We start from the raw sequence: 21,699 nt of genomic DNA, 5'->3' as shown, positions 1-21,699 counted from the left end.
CATAGTGAGACCTTGTCTCAAAAAAAACAACACTGCCCCCAACAACCAAAAAACAAATAATTCTAATCTGATCCACATCAAGTCTGTGGCATAACCACAAAGAGTAGATATTTCAGATTACTTTAAAACTTGGCATTTTGATTGTGTACCTGTGAAAGGCTACAACTAAAGGAAAAAATAAGTAAAATGCAATACTATACTAAATATTTAAACTAGTGGGATGAAGCAAGTGTGTTAACATGGTAAGAAACCAAAATTCTTAAGATATGATTTAGAGATATATAGTTTTAAAAGTTAAAAAATTCTGTAATTTCTTTTACTAAAAACCATAACTAGAGAAAATTTCAAATGTTAAAAATATGAAACCTTCTGTAAAAAATGTAACAAACTAGCTAATTTTCTTTTACCTGTAATCTTGTGATGAGGCCCTACCTTCAGCCCCACTGCCATAGGTCTTGAGGGAGGGCCTAGTCACTGATCTAGCTAATTCTATTTTCCCTACTTGTTAACTCTCTTGAGGCATTCTTTCTTACTGTTACCTTGGATCCCAGGAATAACAGGTATGATTGATGAACATTTTAAAACTTAAGAATAGGGGTTTCTATAGTAGGAGTAGCTAAGCAACAGGGACTTTCTTGGTACCAAGAGTTTTGCATGGCTGACTTTGAGGGTCAAAGTAATGATCAATCAGACTATACCACATTGAGATGTCTTGGACTGCTACTTGGCAGATTTTGAGATAAATCTCAGATGTCAGTAACATGCAATGCATAAATATATGAAATATTTATCTCCAGATAGAAAGGACTCTTTTTTTTGGTAAAATAATTACAATACCAAAATTACATATTAGAACTAATAACTTACTGTCTAATAAGAATCATTATATAATAACTGTATTATCTAATGAATGAAAATCTTAATTGCTAATTTAATCTGGACATAATAGTGTAAACTCATGGTTTATTTTTATATGTTAGATTTTGATTAAAGACAACTTTTAAAAAAATTATGGTACTAAATGCTGTATACTCAGGGCTGGGGATGCATAGAAATTAAGTCTTCCTTCAAGGAGTACCATGAAAGATCATTTTTATTTTATATTGCAAATGTAGAGAAATCATGCACACCTATCAGCAATGTCCCTCAGGATTAACACCTTAGGTTACAATTTCTTAGTTTTTTCTTGTTTTTAATGGCTTAGATAATTAAACACTGGTCAAGGATTTTATAACATTCCTCAACTGGGTATTGTCCAATCATTTCTTCTTCCCTAGATCAAGATTTTCCTGAGGGGCAGAGAGAAGAGCAGCAGAGGTGAGATGCCTTTCTTATCATACATCAGAAGGTGCTCCAGGGAAGAGGAAGACTATCTCCATGGAGTGCTCAACATTCCTGAGAGCTCCGCCTCTTCTTTGACCTCTCTTGTCTACTTCTTTGTAAGATCTATGTATTCACACATTCTGACACACTTTGTGTTATATACAATACTATTTTAGTTTGCTGCTCCAAATGCTCTAGGTTTGGCTACCTGGGACGCTTTCAGGTTGGTTTCTGTGTCTCTTTGACATACATGTATCTTTTGGAACACTTCAGTATCTTTGGCACTCTAAGATGCTTCAGGCTTAGCTTGCATTTTCTCTGTCTCAGCTCTAGAATTAATAAACATTTTTTTCAAGAAGCTCTGGCTCCTTCTATTACAGAAGCATATTTAGAAATGAAAACTTGGGGGTGTATACGTATAATCAGTGATTTGAAGTTGCCCTCAACCTCTAAACAGTAATATAGGGTCCACCCTAGCCCATCCTCTTGCTTATTTGTAACTTCTTCCTTGACAGAATTTCAGCCTCCTGACATTTTTTAAATTAACAAGCAAAATAATCAAGCACTATAACAAAATTAAACAAGCATTTTTTTGAGAAACATTTGGAAACACATGAAAAAGGCAAACATGCTTAGAAAATAAAAATTCTTTAGGGTTGGAAAGATAACTCAGTGGTTAAGAGCACCTGTTGCTCTTGCAGAGGACCTCGGTTCAATTCCCAGCAGCCACATGTTGTTTCACTACCATCAGTAACTCCAGTTCTACGTACCACTTTCTGCTCTTCAAAGGCATCATGCACACACATACACACATAAAGGGAAAGCATTCACACATAAAATGAGTAAATCTTATAAAAAATTTAAAAACAACAAAAAAGTGAATGGAAGAGAAAGAAACTACTAAACATGCTTTAAAGCATTTTACAGCACTAATGACAAAATAAGTGCCATTTAACCCAAAACATCATTTTGACCTATCAAAATGTAAACGTGGGGGCTGAGATGGCTCTGTTCATAAAGTACTTGTTGCATAAGCATGAGGACTTGAGTTTGTGTCCCCAGCATCAACTTAAAACCCAGGCACAGTGCTGCGTGTCTGTAATCCTAGCACTAGCAGGACATAGACAGGCAAATCCCTGGGGTTTATAAGCCAGCCAGTCTAGCCAATCAGCAAGATCCATGTACAGTGAAAGCCCTGTCTCGAAAAATAAGGTAGAGAAAAACTAAGGAAGACATTGGACATCGACCTCTGGCCTCCGTACACCCTCACATATACTTGCACACATATACACAAAGTAAACATGGATCTTCTCATCTCCCATTGGTGTGAATACAAATGGAAATACTTATGGAAAGTAATCTGAAACTACATAAAGATCTAGCTGTGTGTTGTAAGTAATTAGCCAATCCACAGATTTGAACCCTGACCTTATATCTAGGGATCCAACAAAATCTTAAACTTTAAGACAGTTTCAAACTGCTAGAACCTGAAAGTATCTAGCAGAAGGGGAAAAAAATTCTCTTTTGAGGAAGAAAAGCATCATTCTTAGGCTAATATGCTTCAACATAATTTCCAGCAAAAAGTCAAAATGGCACTTGACAAAGAGCCAGAAAAGAAAACAGACAAAAAATAAACCCATGTGGAGTCCTCCAGCACAAGATTATTAAGTAAGGAAGCTTACTATGTTTCCAGAATATAAAAATCCACCTTGAATTTTTGCAAAAATGTAAAAATAATAAAAAGTAATACAGTAGATACTTAAACAGACCTGGAAGAGAGGTCAGAAGAATCAAGGGGTGGAGATGGAGGGGGAGAGTACTGAAAGAGACAACGGAAAGAGGGGGCAATTTCAGGATCAGGTAAAAACCTGGCCCAAGGGAATCTCCCAGGAATCTATAAAGATGACCCCAGCTTAACTCCTAGCAATAGTGGATAAGTAGCCTGACCTGGCCTCTCCTGTAACCAGATTGGTACCTAGCCCAATTGTCATCAGAGAGGCATTGTCCAGCAACTGACAGAGGCAGATGCAGACCCACAGCCAAACAGTAGGCAGAATTCGGGATATCCTGAAGAAGATGGGGAGGAAGGAGTGTAGGAGCCAGAGGGGTCAAGGACACCACAAGAAAACTCACAGAATCAACTAACCTCGGCTCATAGCGGCTCACAGAAACTGAACTGACAACCAGGGAGCCTGCATGGGACTGACGTAGGCCCTCTGTATATATGTTACAGTTGTGTGGCTTGGTCCTCTTGTGGGACTCCTAATAGTGAAACAGGGGCTGTCTCTGACTCTTTTACAGGCTTTTGGAACCCTACTCCTCCTACAGGGTCACCTTAACCAGCCTTAATACATGGGGAGGTGCTTAGTCTTACTGCAACTTGATATGCCATGTTTTGTTCATACTCATGGGAGACCTGTCCTTTCCTAAACAGAAACAGAGGAGTGGATTTGGGGTGGGTGGGAACAGAGTGGAGGTGGTGGGAGGGACTGGGAGGAGAAGAGGGGGGGGGGGAACTGCAGCAGGGATGTAAATAAATAAATAAATTTATAAAAAAGAAATTGCAAAATATAAGAAAGAATGTAGGATACATACAGAATATCATAAGGTTTATCTCTTAGTATATTTAATTGTGTTGTAAAAATGATGAGTGAGGGCCGGGCGGTGGTGGCACATGCCTTTAATCCCAGCACTCGGGAGGCAGAGCCAGGCGGATCTCTGTGAGTTCGAGGCCAGCCTGGGCTACCAAGTGAGTTCCAGGAAAAGGCGCAAAGCTACACAGAGAAACCCTGTCTCGAAAAACCAAAAAAATAAAATAAAATAAAATAAAATAAAATGATGAGTGAAAAGGAACAGACAGTATTTGAAGAGATAATCACAGAGAAGTTTTCATAACCATGAATAATATCAACACTGATTTAAGACACTTACAGAACTCAAGGCAAGGTTAAAACACACAGACACAATTCTTAAGATATATTACAGAGAAAGCAAAGGATGAGTGAAACATTTAATAGCCTGAGAAACAACCACTACTACCTTTAGAGAAATGTCAGATTACTAGCTGAATTCTCAACATCAATGGAAGCTGAGAAAGAGTGAATGATGCCTAATAGACAGAAAATGCCAGTCTAGAATTCTCTACACAGCAAACAGCCCCAAGACTAAAGGGAATATAAGAAAATTCTGAAACTAATAAAAATACAAGTTTGTACTTAGGAGACTGACACAAGGAAAACAAACCCAGATAAAACCATAGATGCGCTCAAAGACTAAAAGAACAAAGATAGGTAAGTGTGGGGGTAAATCTAAATGACTAAAATAAAAGAAGCTAGGAATGATGGGAATACACATAACTCATACCTTATCTATGTAAATTGTTAAATGAAACATGGGATATGTCAAAGGAGATAGTAAGTGAAATTAATGGATTCTACAGAATTTGTACTTTTCAGGACTATAATTGCTTATAAATATTTGAATGCAATGGGTTAAGGAGTATATATTGTAATTTCTGGGTTACACAATAAAGTAACAGGAGAGTGTTTAAACTCCATAATTAATAGAAGGGAAACATAATGACAAAAGATATTAAATTGATCTAAATAAATAAAACAAAGGGAAAGAAACATGCCAACAAGTGCTACAAGTAGAGTAGAACATAATTACAACCTCAAAGAAAAAGATATAATAAAAGTAAATTTAGCCGGGCGGTGGTGGCGCACGCCTTTAATCCCAGCACTTGGGAGGCAGAGCCAGGCGGATCTCTGTGAGTTCAAGGCCAGCCTGGACTACCAAGTGAGTCCCAGGAAAGGCGCAAAGCTACACAGAGAAACCCTGTCTCGAAAAACCAAAAAAAAAAAAAAAGTAAATTTAATTAAAACAAAACAACAGCAACAAAAGAAAGCACACAAGAAGGCCACACATGTAAAACAAAAGGTATGAAATAGGGAGGCAAGATGTCTAAGGACTTGCCACCAACCCTGATTGCTATGGGATGGTCTGTATGTCAAATGTGTTGCTGATTGGTCAATAAATAAATCACTGATTGGCCAGTGGCCAGGCAGGAAGTATAGGCGGGACTAACAGAGAGGAGAATTAAGAGAACAGGAAGCTGGGTGAGAGAGACACTGCCAGCCGCCATGATGACAAACAGCATGTGAAGACTCTGGTAAGCCACGAGCCGCATGGCAGGGTATAGATTTGTGGAAATGGATTAATTTAAGCTATAAGAACAGTTAACAGGAAGCCTGCCACGGCGATACAGTTTGTAAGCAATATAAGTCTCTGTGTTTACTTGGTTGGGTCTGAGCAGCTGTGGGACTGGCGGGTGACAGAGATTTGTCCTGACTATAGGCAAGGCAGAAAAACTCTAGCTACACCTGATGACCTGAGTTCAACCCCCCAGGAGCCATATGATGAGAGAATCAACTCCTCCAAGTCGTCTTCTACCTCTGCAAATGCATTTACACACACACACACACACACACACACACACACACACACACACACACACGAAAAAGATATGGCCACAGAACCCCCAAAAAATACTCCGAACAGCTTTATGCCAAAACTATTGAGGATCCATTGCTAAACATGTCACACTGATGTCTAGAACTTCTGAATATTCTTGCAAATATTTAAAGAATTGAATTAGAACTAGAAACTCTTCTCACAAGAAACTTGTTCATTTGAGTTTTATGAATCACATATATAGATGGAAAAGAAAAGTCAGATAAAGAGAGGAGCCTTTTTCAACTATTTTATAAAATTACTATAATATAGATATGAAAACCTGGTGTGGATAGTACAAGAATATTATAACAAAATTGTCCCATAAGCATAAATGCAAAAATCTTAAAACAAAATCCAGCAACATATAAAAAGTATTACAAAGATTACTCATACATAACAATCATGTTGCATTAACCCAAGAATCAATGTAATTCAGTACATTAACAGACTAAACGCTGATAGTATCTGACTGTTTCAAAATACACAGAAAAAAAGCTGTGGTAGTTTGAATATAATTGGCCCCCATAATCTCATAGGAGTGGCATTATTAGGAGGTGTGGCTTTGTTGGAGTAGGTGTGGCCTTGTTGGAGGAAGTGTGTCACTGTGGGGGTGGACTTTGAGGTTTCCTATGCTCAGGATATGGTCCAGTCTCAGTGGACTTCCTGTTGCAAGATGTAGGACTCTCAGCAACTACTGCAGCACCATGTCTGCCTGAATTCCACCATACTCCCCACCATGATGATAATGCACTGAACCTCTGAAACTGTAACTATATGTTTCCCTTATAAGAGTTGCTGTGGTCATGGTGTCTCTTCACAGCAATAAAAACCCTAAGTAAGACAGAAGCTGGTGCCAGGGACTGGGGTATTGTTGTGATAGGATGGCCGTGTTTTTGTTTGGAATAATATGGACTTTGGGAGTTTGGGTTAGCAAAGCAGTAGAATGCTTTAAGTGTTGCTTAATGGGCCACATTAGTAGGAATATGGAAGACAGTGGTCCTGAGTGTGATTCAATGAACTGTGGGAATCAAGGGGGTTCAGAGGAAAAGAATTTTAGTATGTTCCCTAGAGATAGTTCTTGTGATGTTTTGGTGAATAAAGTAGCTGCCTCTTGCCCTTGTCCTAAGAGTCCCCCTGAGACTAAAGTGAAGAGTTTTGGATTAATTCCATTGGCAGAGGAAATCTCAAAACAGCCTAGTATAGACTATTATGTGGTTATTAGTGGTAGCTCTAATGAAGATTTATAATGAAAAGGAGCACACTGAGCAGAGCAAATTATAAAATGTAAATTTTGAGGAGAAAAAGAGCACCAGGAAGTGGAATGGAGATTAAGAAATGGAATATGGGGAGTGGTGACCTCAGGGCAAGATCCTACCCAGGTGTTTCCAACCTGTACAAAGGAACTAAAGAAAAGCTTAGAGCCAGGTGTGGTGGTGCACGCCTTTAATCCCAGCACTGGGAAGACAGAGGCTGGTGAATCTCTGAGTTTGAGGCCAGCCTGGTCTAGAGATCCAGTTTCAGAATGGCCAAACTTACACAGTGAAGAACAGAAAGCTGGTGGAGATGTAATTGAACAAGGGGGCCATGTTACAGCCCTAGTCAGCAGCAGAACTTGGCAGCTTCAGCCACGTGGTTCTGGCTTTAGAGTTAAGGACAGAAGAAAGGGGTTATAGAATTTGCCTCTGCGCCTAAAGAAAGTCGTTAAGGCCAGGTATGTGTCAGGGATGTCCTTGAATGGAGGCCTAGTAGAGAGGCCATTGTGTGAAGCTGTGAAGTTGAAGCTTGGATTATCTTGGAGAACCCAAGATGCCAGAGCTGTGGGATACCTGCCAAGAAGAGCTGCTAACAGGGAGTGGAGCCAGCCCAAGAGAAGGAAGTGTGCTGAAGGGAGTTGGAGATCTGGAGAGCGTTTTGACATCAGACATGGAGATGCAGAGTTTGGAGTTTGCCCAGTTAGTTTTCAGTCTTGCTTTGGTCTAGTATTTCCTCACTATGCTCCCTTCCCTGCATTTTGGAATGGTAATGTATATCCCGTGCCATTATATGTTGGAAGTATGTAATCTGTTTTTATTTTTATTTTATAGGGGATTGCATGAATCTCAGGAGAGACTTCAAACTTTTGAACATTGCTAAGACTGTGACAGACTATGGGGACTTTTGAAGTTGGACTAAATGCATTTTGCATTATGATACTGTTACAAGCTTATGGGGCCAGGGAGTGGAATGTGGTAGTTTGAATGTAATTGGCCCCCACAATATCATAAGGAGTGGCACTATTAGGAGGTATGGCTTTGTTGAAGTAGGTGTGGCCTGGTTGGAGGAAATGTGTCACTGTGGGGCAGGCTTTGAGGTTTCCTATGCTTAGGATACTACCCAGTCTCAGCTGGCTTTCTGTTGCTGCAAGATGTAGGACTCACAGATATTACTTCAGCACCATATTTGCCTGCATGCCACCATGCTCCTCACCATGATAATAATGGACTGTACCTCTGAAACTGTAAGTGAGCCATCCCAATTAAATGTTTTATTGGTAAGGGTTGCTGTGGTGATAGTGTCTCTTTACAGCAATAAAAACCTAACTATGACAAAATCATTTGATGGAATTCATTTTCCATTCACACTTATTATAGCCAATGTTTTTCTGGATGCTTTACCTATCACAATAAAAGCAAAAAAATTATAATAAATGCAAAAGAATTATTGGCTGGCAAGATGGCTCAGTGAGTAAAGGCATTTGCCAAGAGGCCTGAAAACCTGATTTCAATCCCTGAAACCCAGACAGCAAAGAGAACCAACTGCCAAAAGTTGTCCACTGACCTCCATATGTGTGTCCTCAATAAAGAAACAAACAAATAAATAAATGTAATTTTAAAAACAGAAATGGGATGGAATAAAACAAATCATCATATGCAAATAATGTGATCATGGACTCAGAAAATCCAAATGATTTTACTAATTAATGACTGGAATGAAAGCCCACTGAATGGAAATGGATATGTTAGTGCAAGGAAGAAGGAAGAGAGGATAATGAGAAAGGCTCACGCATCCTTAAAAGTAAATACATATGAAGAAATCTAACAAAATTTAAAGTAGATGTTGTCATTATTTAACATGTATTATTTTAAAAAATACACCTAATATAGATGCATAAGTCTCCATAGAAAAAGCATCCAAGTTCACTGAAAGAAGGCAAAGAGCTAAATGGGAAGCTGCATATGACATTAATGAATTGGAAGATTCAATATTAATATTGTAAGCAGGTCAATTCTCAAATTGTTATAAAGACTGAATATAAACATTAATGTCAAAACTCCCTCTAGGTTTTTACTAGCGCAAACTGATAGCCACATTCTAAAACGCTTTTGGAGAATGCAGAGACAATTATGTCCTCCAACACACCTCAAGAGGAACACAGGTAGAAGAAGGACCTGCTCTACCAGTTTCCAGAACTCATAAAACAACAGAATCCTGGTACAATGCCAGGCCAGCATGGAAACAATCACTCATATACGGATGCTTGATTTCTGGTAAAGGCTATACTGCTTAGCAGGCTCTTTAATAACTGTGCTGGGACAATTGAATCTCCATATGGAAAGGCATGAAATTGGACTGCTATTCACAGTCTATCTCAAACCAATTCCAGATGGATGATAAAATATAGGAGAAAATCTTTATTTTCTCAGGGTTGGTAAACGGTTCATAAACTTAAGACACAAAAACACTAACAAAAAGCAAAACAATTGATACATTACATTAGATTAAAACTACCAACTTATTTTTCATTAAAAAAACTACATTAAAAGAATGGAGAGAACACCAAGTGGCAATTAGGAAGGACAATGAGGAAAAACTACTATGAAATCCTAATGCATACCAATTGGCAAAATAAAAAAAAAATTCTGGCAACACTAAGTATCAGGAGGGATATGCAGTGCAGGAATAGATAATTCTGAATATAAAGAGGGAGTGCTGCTAGTAAGGACCAAAACCAGGCTGAAATGAAGGCAGTTCCAGGAAAATACGGCTGAGATCACCCTAGAGAGCCAGAATCCATTGATGGAGGATGAGGTTATACATATACTTTAGAAAATGGCTCGCTATTTTCTAGAAAAACTGAAGTTGAACATATTTAAAAGCCCACTAATCCTACTCTAAAAAAAGTATGAATGTGTACTTAAGTGCACCATAGTGCATGTACAAGACTGTTTAGAAAGCACTGGTCAAAATAGCCAAATCTAGAAAGCATCCGAATAGTCATTAACTTTAAAATGAATAAACTTTAAAGTGAAAGTTTGTTCATTGCAATACTGTATAGTGGTAAAAAGGAACAGATGTACAAAGCAATTAGGATGGGTCTTATAGATCTAAAATATATACTACAGGACTTCATATAAAAACAATTGATTGTAATAAGTAATATAATAAAACATTATATTACTTAAGGATGATTATTCGGATGATATAGCTATAGAAGCACAAAATGACATATAGATTAAAGTTATTTCTTACAGAGAAAGGGGTTATGATCACAAAAGGTTAGAATTAAGACAAAGTGCTGGTAATTATTTTTATTTCTTGACTTGGGTTGTATATGTGTGAATGTTCCTTTTACAGTAATTCCTTAGGTTGTGTATTTATGTGCATGCATTATTCTAAACATAATGCAGGCATTAACTTAAACCTATGAATATTACGCTTGTTAATACTCATAGACTGATTATACAGTAATTCTATTAGCCAGAGGTCAGTGACTGGAGAGTTGACTCAGCAGTTAAGAGCACTGGCTGATCTTCCAGAGGTCCTGAGCTCAATTCCCAGCAACCACATGGGGCTCACAGCTATCTATAATGGGATCTGATGCCCTCTTCTGACCTGCAGGCAGACAGAGCACTCATAGCTAAAAAAAAGAAGAAAAAGCCAGAGGTCAGGGAGGACCGGGGCTAAGCAGTATCTTCTGGACATGACAAGACTGAAGCCCTCAGGAACTTACAGCAGCTGTGGTTGCCTGCATATGATCTGTACAGAATTAAGCCAGTCAACTTTCCAGCAAGGAGTGGGAAGGAACTTCTAGGCACTTACTTCTAGCTGAGGAACAGTTACTGACATCGGAAGGCTGCTGGGAGAGGGACAGTCAATTTTGTTTACGGGTGTGGCCCCTGGGAGGTTGGGCGGCCTTACATTCATGAGTACATGGGCAGCACAACTGGACTCAGTGGGTTACCTAAGTTCTCAAGGATTTAATAAAAACATTTATTAGAAGCTGGAGAGCTGGCTTAGCAGTTAAGAGCAATGGTGCTCTTCTAGAGACTGGGGTCTGAGTCTCAGCACCGGCAGGGCAGCTCACAACAGTCTGTAACTCCAGTTCCAGGGGATCTGATGGCCTCCACAGGCACCAGACATGTACATGGTGGAGAGACAAGCACTCAGGCTAAATATATACAACAATAAAATAATAAAGCATGATTTCTAATAGATAGGGAAATTACCTAATTAAACATGCACGCACACATCTAGGTACCTTACTGCAGTCATAAAACACTATTTTCAAAAAAATCCAATGTCACAAAAAATGCTTAAGACCATTAAGTAGGAAAAAAATCGGGAAACACAATTAGGAAATAAAAGGAAATGTTCTCAAATTTCTGCTGATTAAGTTTTGTGAGTGGCATTATTTGTGTCACTATAATTTTCAATCATTTCTCAATTGGTACAAAGTAGGTATATTATAAAGATTTTATATACTATATTATTTCTAATTTTTATTTTAAAATTAATTGTACTTTTAAATACCAGAAAAATCAACTGAATTTATCCTATTGTATAGGCACATAAATGATTAAATTATTTTATTGGACTGAAGATAAGATTTAATATGCTGCACAAAAATTACTGAGTGACAACTTCAAATATATTCCTCTAATAACAGTATCAGAGTATAATTTACTTTCAAATGAAATTTCAAAGCTTAAAATCTATGTTACACTGTAAAATCTCAATCAATAATTTGCTTCAGAGATCTGGCCACCTAAAAATTTTTTCTACTACATATTAAAATGATACCATAATTATACTTAAAAGTTAAAAACAACCCCAAACCTAAAGCTTATAATTATCTTCATAAGCAATTACTGTGGTTTGTGGAGGAGTTAATCAACTCAAAAATCTACCTTCTAGTTGTCTCTGTTTTAGTTTACATAGGATTAGCATAGCAGATCCTGTGAAAGAGGTCTGACAGGCCTGCTTCCAATGTTGGCCCTGATGGGCAGGCGTCTGATGACCTGAACCCCAGAAGGCTCCTATCTCACTAACTGAAAAGAGTGGCTCCCTGCATCTAAACTGTGCAACAGTTTATGCTGAGAATCTACTTGGGTTCTGGAGCCTGGAAGCTGGTAGTGCCGAGCACAGGATACCTATGCAGCCAGCCCTCAATAAAAACGCTGGCACTAAGTCTCTAATGAGATTCTCTGGTTAGCAGCATTTCACAATTGATTGCTGGACAGGCACCATTTCTTTTTGCTGCAATAAATCACAGCTGTGGATGCCATCACACACTGCATCCTTTGAGTCTTTAAAGTAAACCATCAACCTGAGAGTAGTCTTGGGGACCATGAGACAGTATTTAGAACTAAAATCAACTGACCATTTTGATAGAGTGAGTTTGAAAAATGTTAGTGAGCTGCATGAATAGTGATTTGTATCCTCATACATAAGAAAAAAAAGTCAAGACTAGAGAAGGCTATTTAACAGACGTATAGATCTTCAAATAAATTAAGACACTACAGGCCAGATTATTGTTGTGTGATAAGAAACAAAGACATTTTTTTGCTTAAAATGTCTGTCACAACTTTGCTGGCAAGTAATAATTAGTTCCACTTAGTTTAATGAATTTCACAAATACTCTCTTCCCCATGCATGCTTATCAGACAAAAGTTAAAGTAAAAAAAAAAAAGCAGTTCCAGCGTATTATCTCCTTTGTAAGCTTCAAAAATACAAACTGAGAATGTTATTTTAAAAGATAAAAAACTATTGTTTTCCTGTCAGATGTGTTTTAAATCCATATTTAATTACTGTAAAATTCTCCCTGTGGTATATGTAATCATACTATAATAAGGTAATTAAAATTCCTTAGCCAGCCAATTTAGGATTTACAGCTTAACTCAAGCACCAGACACTACTAAAAACAAGCCCGAATGTGCTACTGAGAAACAAATATTTAAATTTTTTTGGAGGGGAAACACAACTCAGCCTTATCTTCAAAACTGAATCTGTACTTAAAACAGGTTTGGCAAATCACTGCAGACAGGTTCAAAGTGAAGACTAGTCCCAAAGCAATGGCACTATCCACTTGTCTAACAGTCTGACTGCAGGCGGTGGCAAGATGACAATATAATCGTTAAGCATTAGCCCTGCTTTAAAGGTCACCTGGTCCCATGAAGACCTGCATCTGTTCAAACTGAACCCAAGGATGGACCTGGGTATGTGCTTCACTAAGATACTCTACATAGGATTGATTCACTCTCTCTCTCTCTCTCTCTCTCTCTCTCTCTCTCTCTCTCTCTCTCTCTCTCTCCCTCCCTCCCTCCCTCCCTCCCTCCCTTCCCCTCTCCCTCTCCCTCTCCTTTGTTTCTTTTTTTTCTTCCTTCCTGAGACAGGGTTTCTCTGTGTATCCCTGGCTGTCCTGGAACTCACTCTGTAGACCGAACTCTGGGTCTGCCTGCCTCTGCCTCTTGAATGCTGGGATTAAAGGTGGGTGCCACCACAACTGGCTTGGAAAGGATTTTCCAAGCATTGAAATCTATTGCTTCAGATCTTTTCCAGTTCAACTCTGGTTCTGTGAATCTGTATTTAAGTATGCTTTACATTTACAAACTATTTGTAATTATGTAGATACCTACTATTTCCTAGGATTTTCTAATACTCAAGCAACATAATTATACCATATAATTTCATGAGTGTAATTTAGAAAAAGAGTATTGGTTACACACAGACTGCAGCAAAGATAGATATGGATACCAAATTTAAAAACGTGCTGGTAATCCAAATATGCTGTTCAGTCTAGCCTTTCCTCTCATAAGAGCTTCCAAGAAGCCATGAAACAACAAAATCAATTGGCCCAATTTCATTTGTTTCCCCTTTCCCTGTCTACTCTGTATTGATGTAACATTAGAAAACTGTGAAAAGGATCCAGATCCTCACAACTTGAGCAACAAACCCTTGAATACCAGGGGAAATTACATTCATGGCCAGGAATATGGACGGAATTCTGGAGTAGCTTAATCCACACTGCAGCTGTAGATGCATTCCCTCTCTTTGCCAGTAGGTGGAGGCAAACACAAAGGTACTAGCATTGCTCTTTTGAGTACAATTCTTACAGAAATCTGTTTCCGGTTTTTTGGCTTAAGGTAGAAAAAGTGGGCAAAGATTGCTGTGAAGGCTCATTTATAAAATAATGGTAGAAAAGAAGAGTTTTATATTTCTATATTGGTTCTGGCCTTTTAAAGAAATCACTGTTATTTTAGCTGTGAATTTATAATCTACTTTCAGGTCCCTAGAGCTCATAAAAAAGTTCTAAATTTAGATAGCTGTCATTTAAGATTCATGTTCAATTAGGAAAAGCTGAAAGTCAAGTGAATATGATATGATATTAAGTACTTATTGGTGATTTTGTTAGGCATGCTAATGGTATTATCATTTAAAACAGGAATGTTTCTAGGTGAAATGACACTGTTTTCGAAATCTCAGGGGCAAATGCTCATAGGAAGGGATAGCTTGAACAGGGACTATCAAATGTTCTGATAACTGTTGAAGCTCAGTGCTCGCTTTCATCATATTAGGCTCCCTTTTTATCTGGAATTTTCTAAAATAATAGGTGAAAAAAGAAAACAACCATGTTCTATTATTTTAGGCTAACAGTAGGATCAGGCCACTGGTAAATGTTTATCTTTAATAAGATGTCATCTTTAGTTACAGCCACTGGATTATTTTACTCAGAATGGTATCATACAAAATCAGTCACAAAAATCTCCTAAGGACCACCTCACCACTAGAAGCCCAAATCCAGATTTCATGACAACAAAGAGCATCATCTCTCTACTACACTGTTCTTTTAGGAGCCCCTGATGCAAGCAGCGTGACTATCCAAATTTAGATCAATGTAAACATTTTGTTTTCTGTGCTTGCTACTTTATAGTACACGATTCAAACTGCTTTTAGTTCTCTCAGAATAAAATATGGGCAGAGACAGAGTTCTTGAGTGAAGAATCAAATTAAACCAGAAAAGTGATTAAAAAAGAATTATAATCTTAAAATTGTGTGGGATGTCAGAGACCCTCTCGAGTCTCAAAGGAAAACCGACCTGCAGCCCTCTTGGATGGATACAGCTCCTCGGTGTGTCCTGTAGGACAGCAGCTTCATTCCTGGACTAAATCTTGTCATTTGAGACCCTTCCTTACTTAAAGGTGAAATTTGTCACTTGTTGATTCTAGTGGTGGCCTGTAATGCCACAGAAGAAGCACAAACTCTTACAGATAACAGTCTTTCAAATAACTGAAGATACTGATCGTGTTCTCCCTATGGTGGACTGTTAGAAGAAGAAGATCAATACATTCCTGGGTAGCTATGACTCCAATGTCTTCAAGAGCTCTTCCATCCCAGGGCACTTCATTTGGGATTCAAGTATGTCTAGAAATGCTCAAAATCTTTCCAAGGAACATGTGAACTAGATTAAAAAAACCTTACCTAGAATATCTTTTGTGAGCCCCGCAGTGTGCATGTGGAAGTCACAGGACAACTTTCAAGAGTTGTTTCTCACCTTCCACTGTGTGAAGGCAGGCTTTCCCTTGTTTCTGCCGCACTGTGTACTCCTGGCTAGCTTGCCTGAGAGCTTCCAGGCTATTCTGTTTTGGGAATTTAACTCAGGTGATGAGGCCCATCCAACATAGCCAGAGCTTTTATCTGTTGAAGCCATATTGCTGGGCTCCAGACGTAGGATGCTTTAAAGCAATCCATTTCCATCTCCTCATTTACCATAACCTGGTCTGCCTGAAAACAAATGCTGTGATCTGTTAGGCTGGCTCCCTTTCATATCGCTGCATTTACAATCAGCCATCTGAAAAGACCAACTGTTCCCCTGTCCCCAAAAGCCTATCTACCTTCAAAGGCAGTCGGGGAATGCAAAGCTCCTGAAGAGGAATGTACCCTAGAAGCAAAGCCAAGGCCTTGAGGAAAGAAAGGAGGCACCACCTTATAGCTAGAGAATGTGTTTATGGGAGAGCTTCATCTATTTTAGAACTTGAAATCAATAGTCATATGAATGTCGTTGTCAGGATGCCTATTAACATTTTAATTTTATAAAAAAGGAAAGAAGTCAGATTCTTTTCTTTGACAGAAAGCAAGTCTGATTGGGCTCTGTGATTTGACAGAGAGGATCTATTTTGCCATATAGGTCACATAGTGGACATTTCCTAAAATGTAGCTATACTGGTTGTGAAGGAAATATATTTAAAAGAACATTCAAGGTGCTGAAAGTAACAATCTTACAATAAAATATTTTAAAATTTAAAATTTTATTTTATGTGTATGGGTGTTTTGCTTGTATGTATGTCTGTATATCATACATGTTTGGTGCCTCCAGAGACCAGAAGAGGACAACAGATCTTCTGCAACTGGAGTTGTGGATGGTTGTGAGCTGCCATGTGCGTTCTTGGTCTCTAACCCAGGTCTTCTCCAAGAGCAGCTAATGCTCTTAATCTCTAAGCCACCTCACTAGCTCCACAATAAAAGTTTTTATATATCAACTTATAGCAGGCCCAGCTCATGATTCTAGCACATCTGTTATCCAGTGTTTTGAAGGCTGCGACTCTATGATGGAATTTGCAGGCTTTTCTGTTCTGGTTGTCCTCTTCTACAAACACTGTGGTGTCCTGCTTACTATGAACACTCCAGGGAGAAAGAGCAGTGTGTAAGGGTGGGAGTATGGCTTTGTTTTGAATTCTATATGCTTTCTAATTAATGTAGCCTAAGATTCCATTCAGAATTTCTAAGCTGTTGCAAACAACTAATCAAAACATTTATATCTCTTCCAAGTAAATAGTCATAATTAAATTCACACTAATCTTGCGCTTACGTAGCTAAATTTGCCCTCAATTTTACTTTCTTTGTTTTAGTTCTTTGGACACAAATTTCTATACAGATAGGCAATGTATTAGGAGGGGGCAACTTGTGAAATGTCTCCCAGAGACTCCTGCTTCTTGCTATGTAGGTCCTGGTATGTGAGCTGGATCTAACGAATCATTTCTAGCTAATAAAATATGGCAGAAGAGATGATGTGCAACTTTCAGAATTAAGTTGTGAGACTGATCTCTACACTTGCTGCTTGTTCTATTAAAGCTAGTAGCCATGCTGGTCTATGAAGAAGCCCACGTGACACGGGACTAAGGAATGCCTCAGGCCAAGAGCTCTTAGGAAATGAATCCCTCAGTACATGATTGCTAACAGCCAGGGGATTGGCAAAGTCCAGAGCCATCTTGTGAGAGATGTAGAGCCAGAGGATTTGGCTAAGTTGGGCCTTATTCCTGATGCACAGAAAGTGAGGTAGTACATGGGTGTTGCTTAAAAACCACTAAAATTTGGAGCAATGTATTATGAAGCAATGCATAATCTGGTTTGGTGGATCTTGAATATTAAAGCTAGTATAGCCTCCTTTTCCTGCTTTCCTAATCAAGTCATGGGTTAATTTTGAATATAGTAAGATTAAAGATTAAGTAAGTATAATGTCATTCCATAAAGCTTTATATAAACTCTTTGGACATCTATCCAGGCTCACAACAAAATTATGTGAGAAGCAAGTGAAGTAGTTAGTATATTAAAATTCAGATACTGTTAGCTGTGAAGTTTCCTTTTATATGGCAATATGGTTACATCAAAAGAGAAACTTAAGTATGTTATCACACATTTTGAGTTGCCAGAGAGACTTCCTACATGGAATCCTTCACTCTCATCTCCCTCTTCTTCACTAAGACCGCAAACTGAATATTTTGGGGTGTCTTTACCCTTTAAATTCTAGTTCATTTTGGAGCCTCTTCTCTTAAATGTGCTGAAAATATGAGAGTACCTGATATGCCCAGCTTCTGTTTCCTTTATCACTTGTAACCTTACATGAGAAAATCCTTTTTTACCTGTGACTTCAGGTCTCTTGAAACACATGAGTCCATGGCTATTGCTAAACTCGAAGAGAAAGTTATTAAAAATTTCTACAACCAGCATCACTTAAAACTTTACTGAAAAAATAAAATGCACACTCACAATTCAAAAACCATGTAAAGCATTCCATCTGAACTATATGTCTCCAATAACTCTACAATGTGTGGATGTTTCAGCATATGACAGATACTGGCTTCCCGCTTTAGATCTGCAAAATAAACATACAACATACTTCATTAGGTAGGAACAAAAGACAATTAGAGTGAAGGATGAATGAATGAATGGATGTGATCTATGGTAACATGAAGACTTCTCTGACTACAGAGATGAAATCCCCCATTTTAAACTAAACTTATCTTCTTACCCTTTCAAGACTGTGACAATACAACTTTTTATACTGTTTGTCAGCTTCCATCTATATATGGGAGGAAGCTCTTACTAACAAATGTCTTCATTTCTCAGTACAAAGAAATACCCTGTCCCAAAGTAAAATAAAAATAAGTACATGTATATATTTCCCACAAACTCTTATAGTCACCTTTCTGCCTCCAAATTTATAGCTTTTCCTTGATCTGCTGATAAGTAACTCAATTTGCTGTTTTGAATTTTACCTTTGTCTTAGTTTTCCTGAAGTCAAATAAGAATAAAATGTAGCATTTATAGACATATCATAGAAGTTATGTGAAATACGAAAAGAAATAGTATGATTTACACAGAAAAGGCAATATTCCCAGAGCCAAAGTTAGAATTAATTAGTTTTTGCAATGATGGGAATGGAATTCAGAGCCTTGTATATTATAAGCAGGTACTCTGCTGTTGAATTACACCCCTAGCCTGAGAAAAAAATTTAATATCATCTATAAAATATGTTGAATAACTCAGGGTCTTTTAAGTACTTTGCAATGTTGTTCTGAAGAACAAACAGATAATGCAGGTAGTAACGGCTGGGCATCGTGGCACATGCCTGTAATTCTAGCACTTGGGAGGTGGAGGTAGCAGGATCAAGAGTTCAAGGATATCCACTGTTAGGTAGTGAGTTTAAGGCCAATCTGGGCTACAGGAGACAGTATCTCACAACAACAAAAACTAACAGACCATATTTGGAAAACAAAATTACTATCAACATCCTCACACTGAGTGTGGGCAGGGGCATTCCACTACTAATAGTGTTATACCTGTTTGCTGATGTATAAAATACAATGTGGTGTTTTTGTATTTGAATGTAAAAGGGAGACAAGAAAGTAAGAACCACGGACAGACTGCACAATGCAATAGATAACATGATCTCTTTTCTGGTTTATTAATTCAACTTAGTCCTGTAAACAAGAGCAATGGCTGCAGGTAGAACCTTACAAAACCTACTCACGTACAGGCAAAAAAATAAAAAATAAAAAATAAAAAATAAAAGAAGGCAGTACAGAAGAGACACCATCAGAAAAGGAGGGATCAATAATACAATATTAAGAAAGTCAGGGGTATAGAGGAAATAAAGGTAGATACAGGTGGAGAAAGTTGGAATCTGAGAAAAGGCCATGAACATTCTGAGCTGGTAAAATTCCAAAGAAAGGTCAGTTAGTATATGGAACTACTGAAATCTTGAGTGAATGTGTGCTATTGACACGGGCACAGCCATGTTCCCAATGTCTTAGACCCACGGGAAATGGCAACGCTTGCCCTGGCTTAGGCATAGGGAAATGGCAAAGCTTTCCCTCCTGGTCCAAGTGTGAATGTGGCAGTGTATGCAGAAAATGTAGCTTTCTTTCCCTTCCCCCCATGTTTACAGCTGGATGACTGTTCCCCTACAGAAATGAATGGCTCCTGCTATGATTTGCTAAATGTACCTCCTTGATTCGTCTGTATACCATAAACCTTGCCTCTTTGATTTAGCTACATATAATAAGCATGCTGAGCTTGGGGGTGGGGGAATACTGTGGCTTCTCCATCCAAGAGCACAGGCCACCTGGTCCCATCTTTTCTTGTGTCTACCATTTCTTCATTCCCTCGTTGCCCCTAGGCAGGGCCTTGGAACCCAAGCTATGGAAGGATGTGGCAGGTCAGGGCTGAACTTAGTATACAAGAGACGATTATTTAATGCTAGATTAAAATTTCTCACTTCTCTCCCTGAACTGAGCACTCCAACCGTTCTGTGAGGTAGGTACATTACTGATGAGTAAACTCACTCAGGCTTGGAAACATGTTCATTATTACATGGCTATACAGCTATCACAGGAGTGAGCTTTGAACCCTGACTCCAAAGTCAGCAGCCTTTCCACTAAGCCGTGTTATGGGTGTGAGTGTGGTCACAGTTGAAGAATCTGGCAAAAAAAAAAAAAAAAAAAAAAAAAAAAAAAAAACAACAAAAAAAAACCAGAGTGGAAGGAATGGTTGGGCCAGAGCAGGTCTTGTTTGTTTGCTCGCTGTGGGTGTGAAGGAAACACTGTGTGTGGCTGTGAGCCGTACTGCACTGCCAGAGTCCACAGCATCTGAAGTCAGAAACTGGGTGTGACCCCACCTTTGTCCCTGCCACCTGCATACCAAGTACCAACTTCTATAAAGGGCTTCCTTTCAGCGACCAAAATGGGAATAGTAATATGTGATGCAGTACCTTCAGGGGCTACTGACGACTTCAGAGGACTAAGACTGCATAAGAAGCCACATAGGAAAGGAGGATGTAGAGCAGAGCATGTGGGGGAAGGGGCTAAAGGGGACAAGTGTGTGTGTGTGTGTGTGTGTGTGTGTGTGTGTGTGTGTGTGTGTGTGTGTGTGTGTGTTCAGTGTTTACCTCAAAAGAAAAGACTGGAGGCTCAGGAAAAATGCCTCTCTGCTCAAAAGCAGCTGGGCAGGCCCCATAGGAGGAGCTGCGGGGCTTGTGCAGGGAGATGCTATCCATGAGGAAGGTTCTTAACAAGTGTGTTGGAGGGCCAAACTGAGCCACACAACACCAATCTGATGCTTGCATGGCTCTCTCCTCTCAAGAATGTTCTGCTTCCCAACTCCAGGGAAAGCGCGAGAGTTTTATTACTTCTTTTTATGCTTTCCCTAGCTTCTCAATTTATCAGAAGTCACCCTTTCATACCTCTGATTTCCCCATTAGTGACTCCTTCCCATCAGTTTCTGTTCTGATGAAAGGCAATTGTAACTCGGTGCTCTGATACTGCAGTCATAAAGCAAACACATTCAGTGTTTGCCACAATAAAGACTGGTCACTTTTGCGCTCCTCAGTTTATTTTCCATTTTGCTCCTTTCATGTAACTACAGTATGCTTCAATTCCCACTCACCTTTTGCTACATGACACCTTTGTTACACTGAGAGCTTTTAGTAGAAACAGATCTGCCAATGACCCCCTGTGCCTGGCATGGTGAACAGCTGAACAAGCTCTTGGTCTAGTCTTAATTCCCATCACTTCAAACAAAGACAGAATTTCTGGGGCCCCTGCTTTCCAATAACAAAGTGGCATAAATGTCACTGGATCTGACATTTTAGAGACTAAAACCATAATGCTGACAGGATAGCACAAGACTGTCAATATAAAAATAAATTTGAAATGATAGGGACAGCAATGTAAAAGATGCACAATTATTTTCCATAATTCAAGTAAATAGTGCAAATAGAAAAGCATACTTTAAAAAACAAATACCAAAATGAAAATTGAAATTAAG

General features: G+C 38.7%; 1 protein-coding gene across 15 annotated transcripts in view; it reads right to left on the bottom strand.

Moving 5' to 3' along the window:
• Cask (calcium/calmodulin dependent serine protein kinase) overlaps positions 1 to 21,699 on the bottom strand; it is a 334,225-nt gene that overhangs the window by 186,111 nt on the left and 126,415 nt on the right. For all 15 annotated transcript variants that reach the window (XM_052737240.1, XM_052737152.1, XM_052736894.1 and 12 more), the window contains exon 3: positions 18,142 to 18,247. In XM_052737240.1, the coding sequence (XP_052593200.1) occupies positions 18,142 to 18,247 (106 nt within the window). The remainder of the gene's footprint in view (positions 1 to 18,141; positions 18,248 to 21,699) is intronic.

This window comes from Peromyscus californicus, unplaced genomic scaffold (assembly GCF_007827085.1).
Source record: "Peromyscus californicus insignis strain IS unplaced genomic scaffold, ASM782708v3 Scaffold_10__1_contigs__length_136768540, whole genome shotgun sequence".
Taxonomy (NCBI): Eukaryota; Metazoa; Chordata; class Mammalia; order Rodentia; family Cricetidae; genus Peromyscus; species Peromyscus californicus.
The sequence above is the reverse complement of the archived record's forward strand: the minus strand, read 5'-3'. Positions and strand labels throughout refer to the sequence as shown.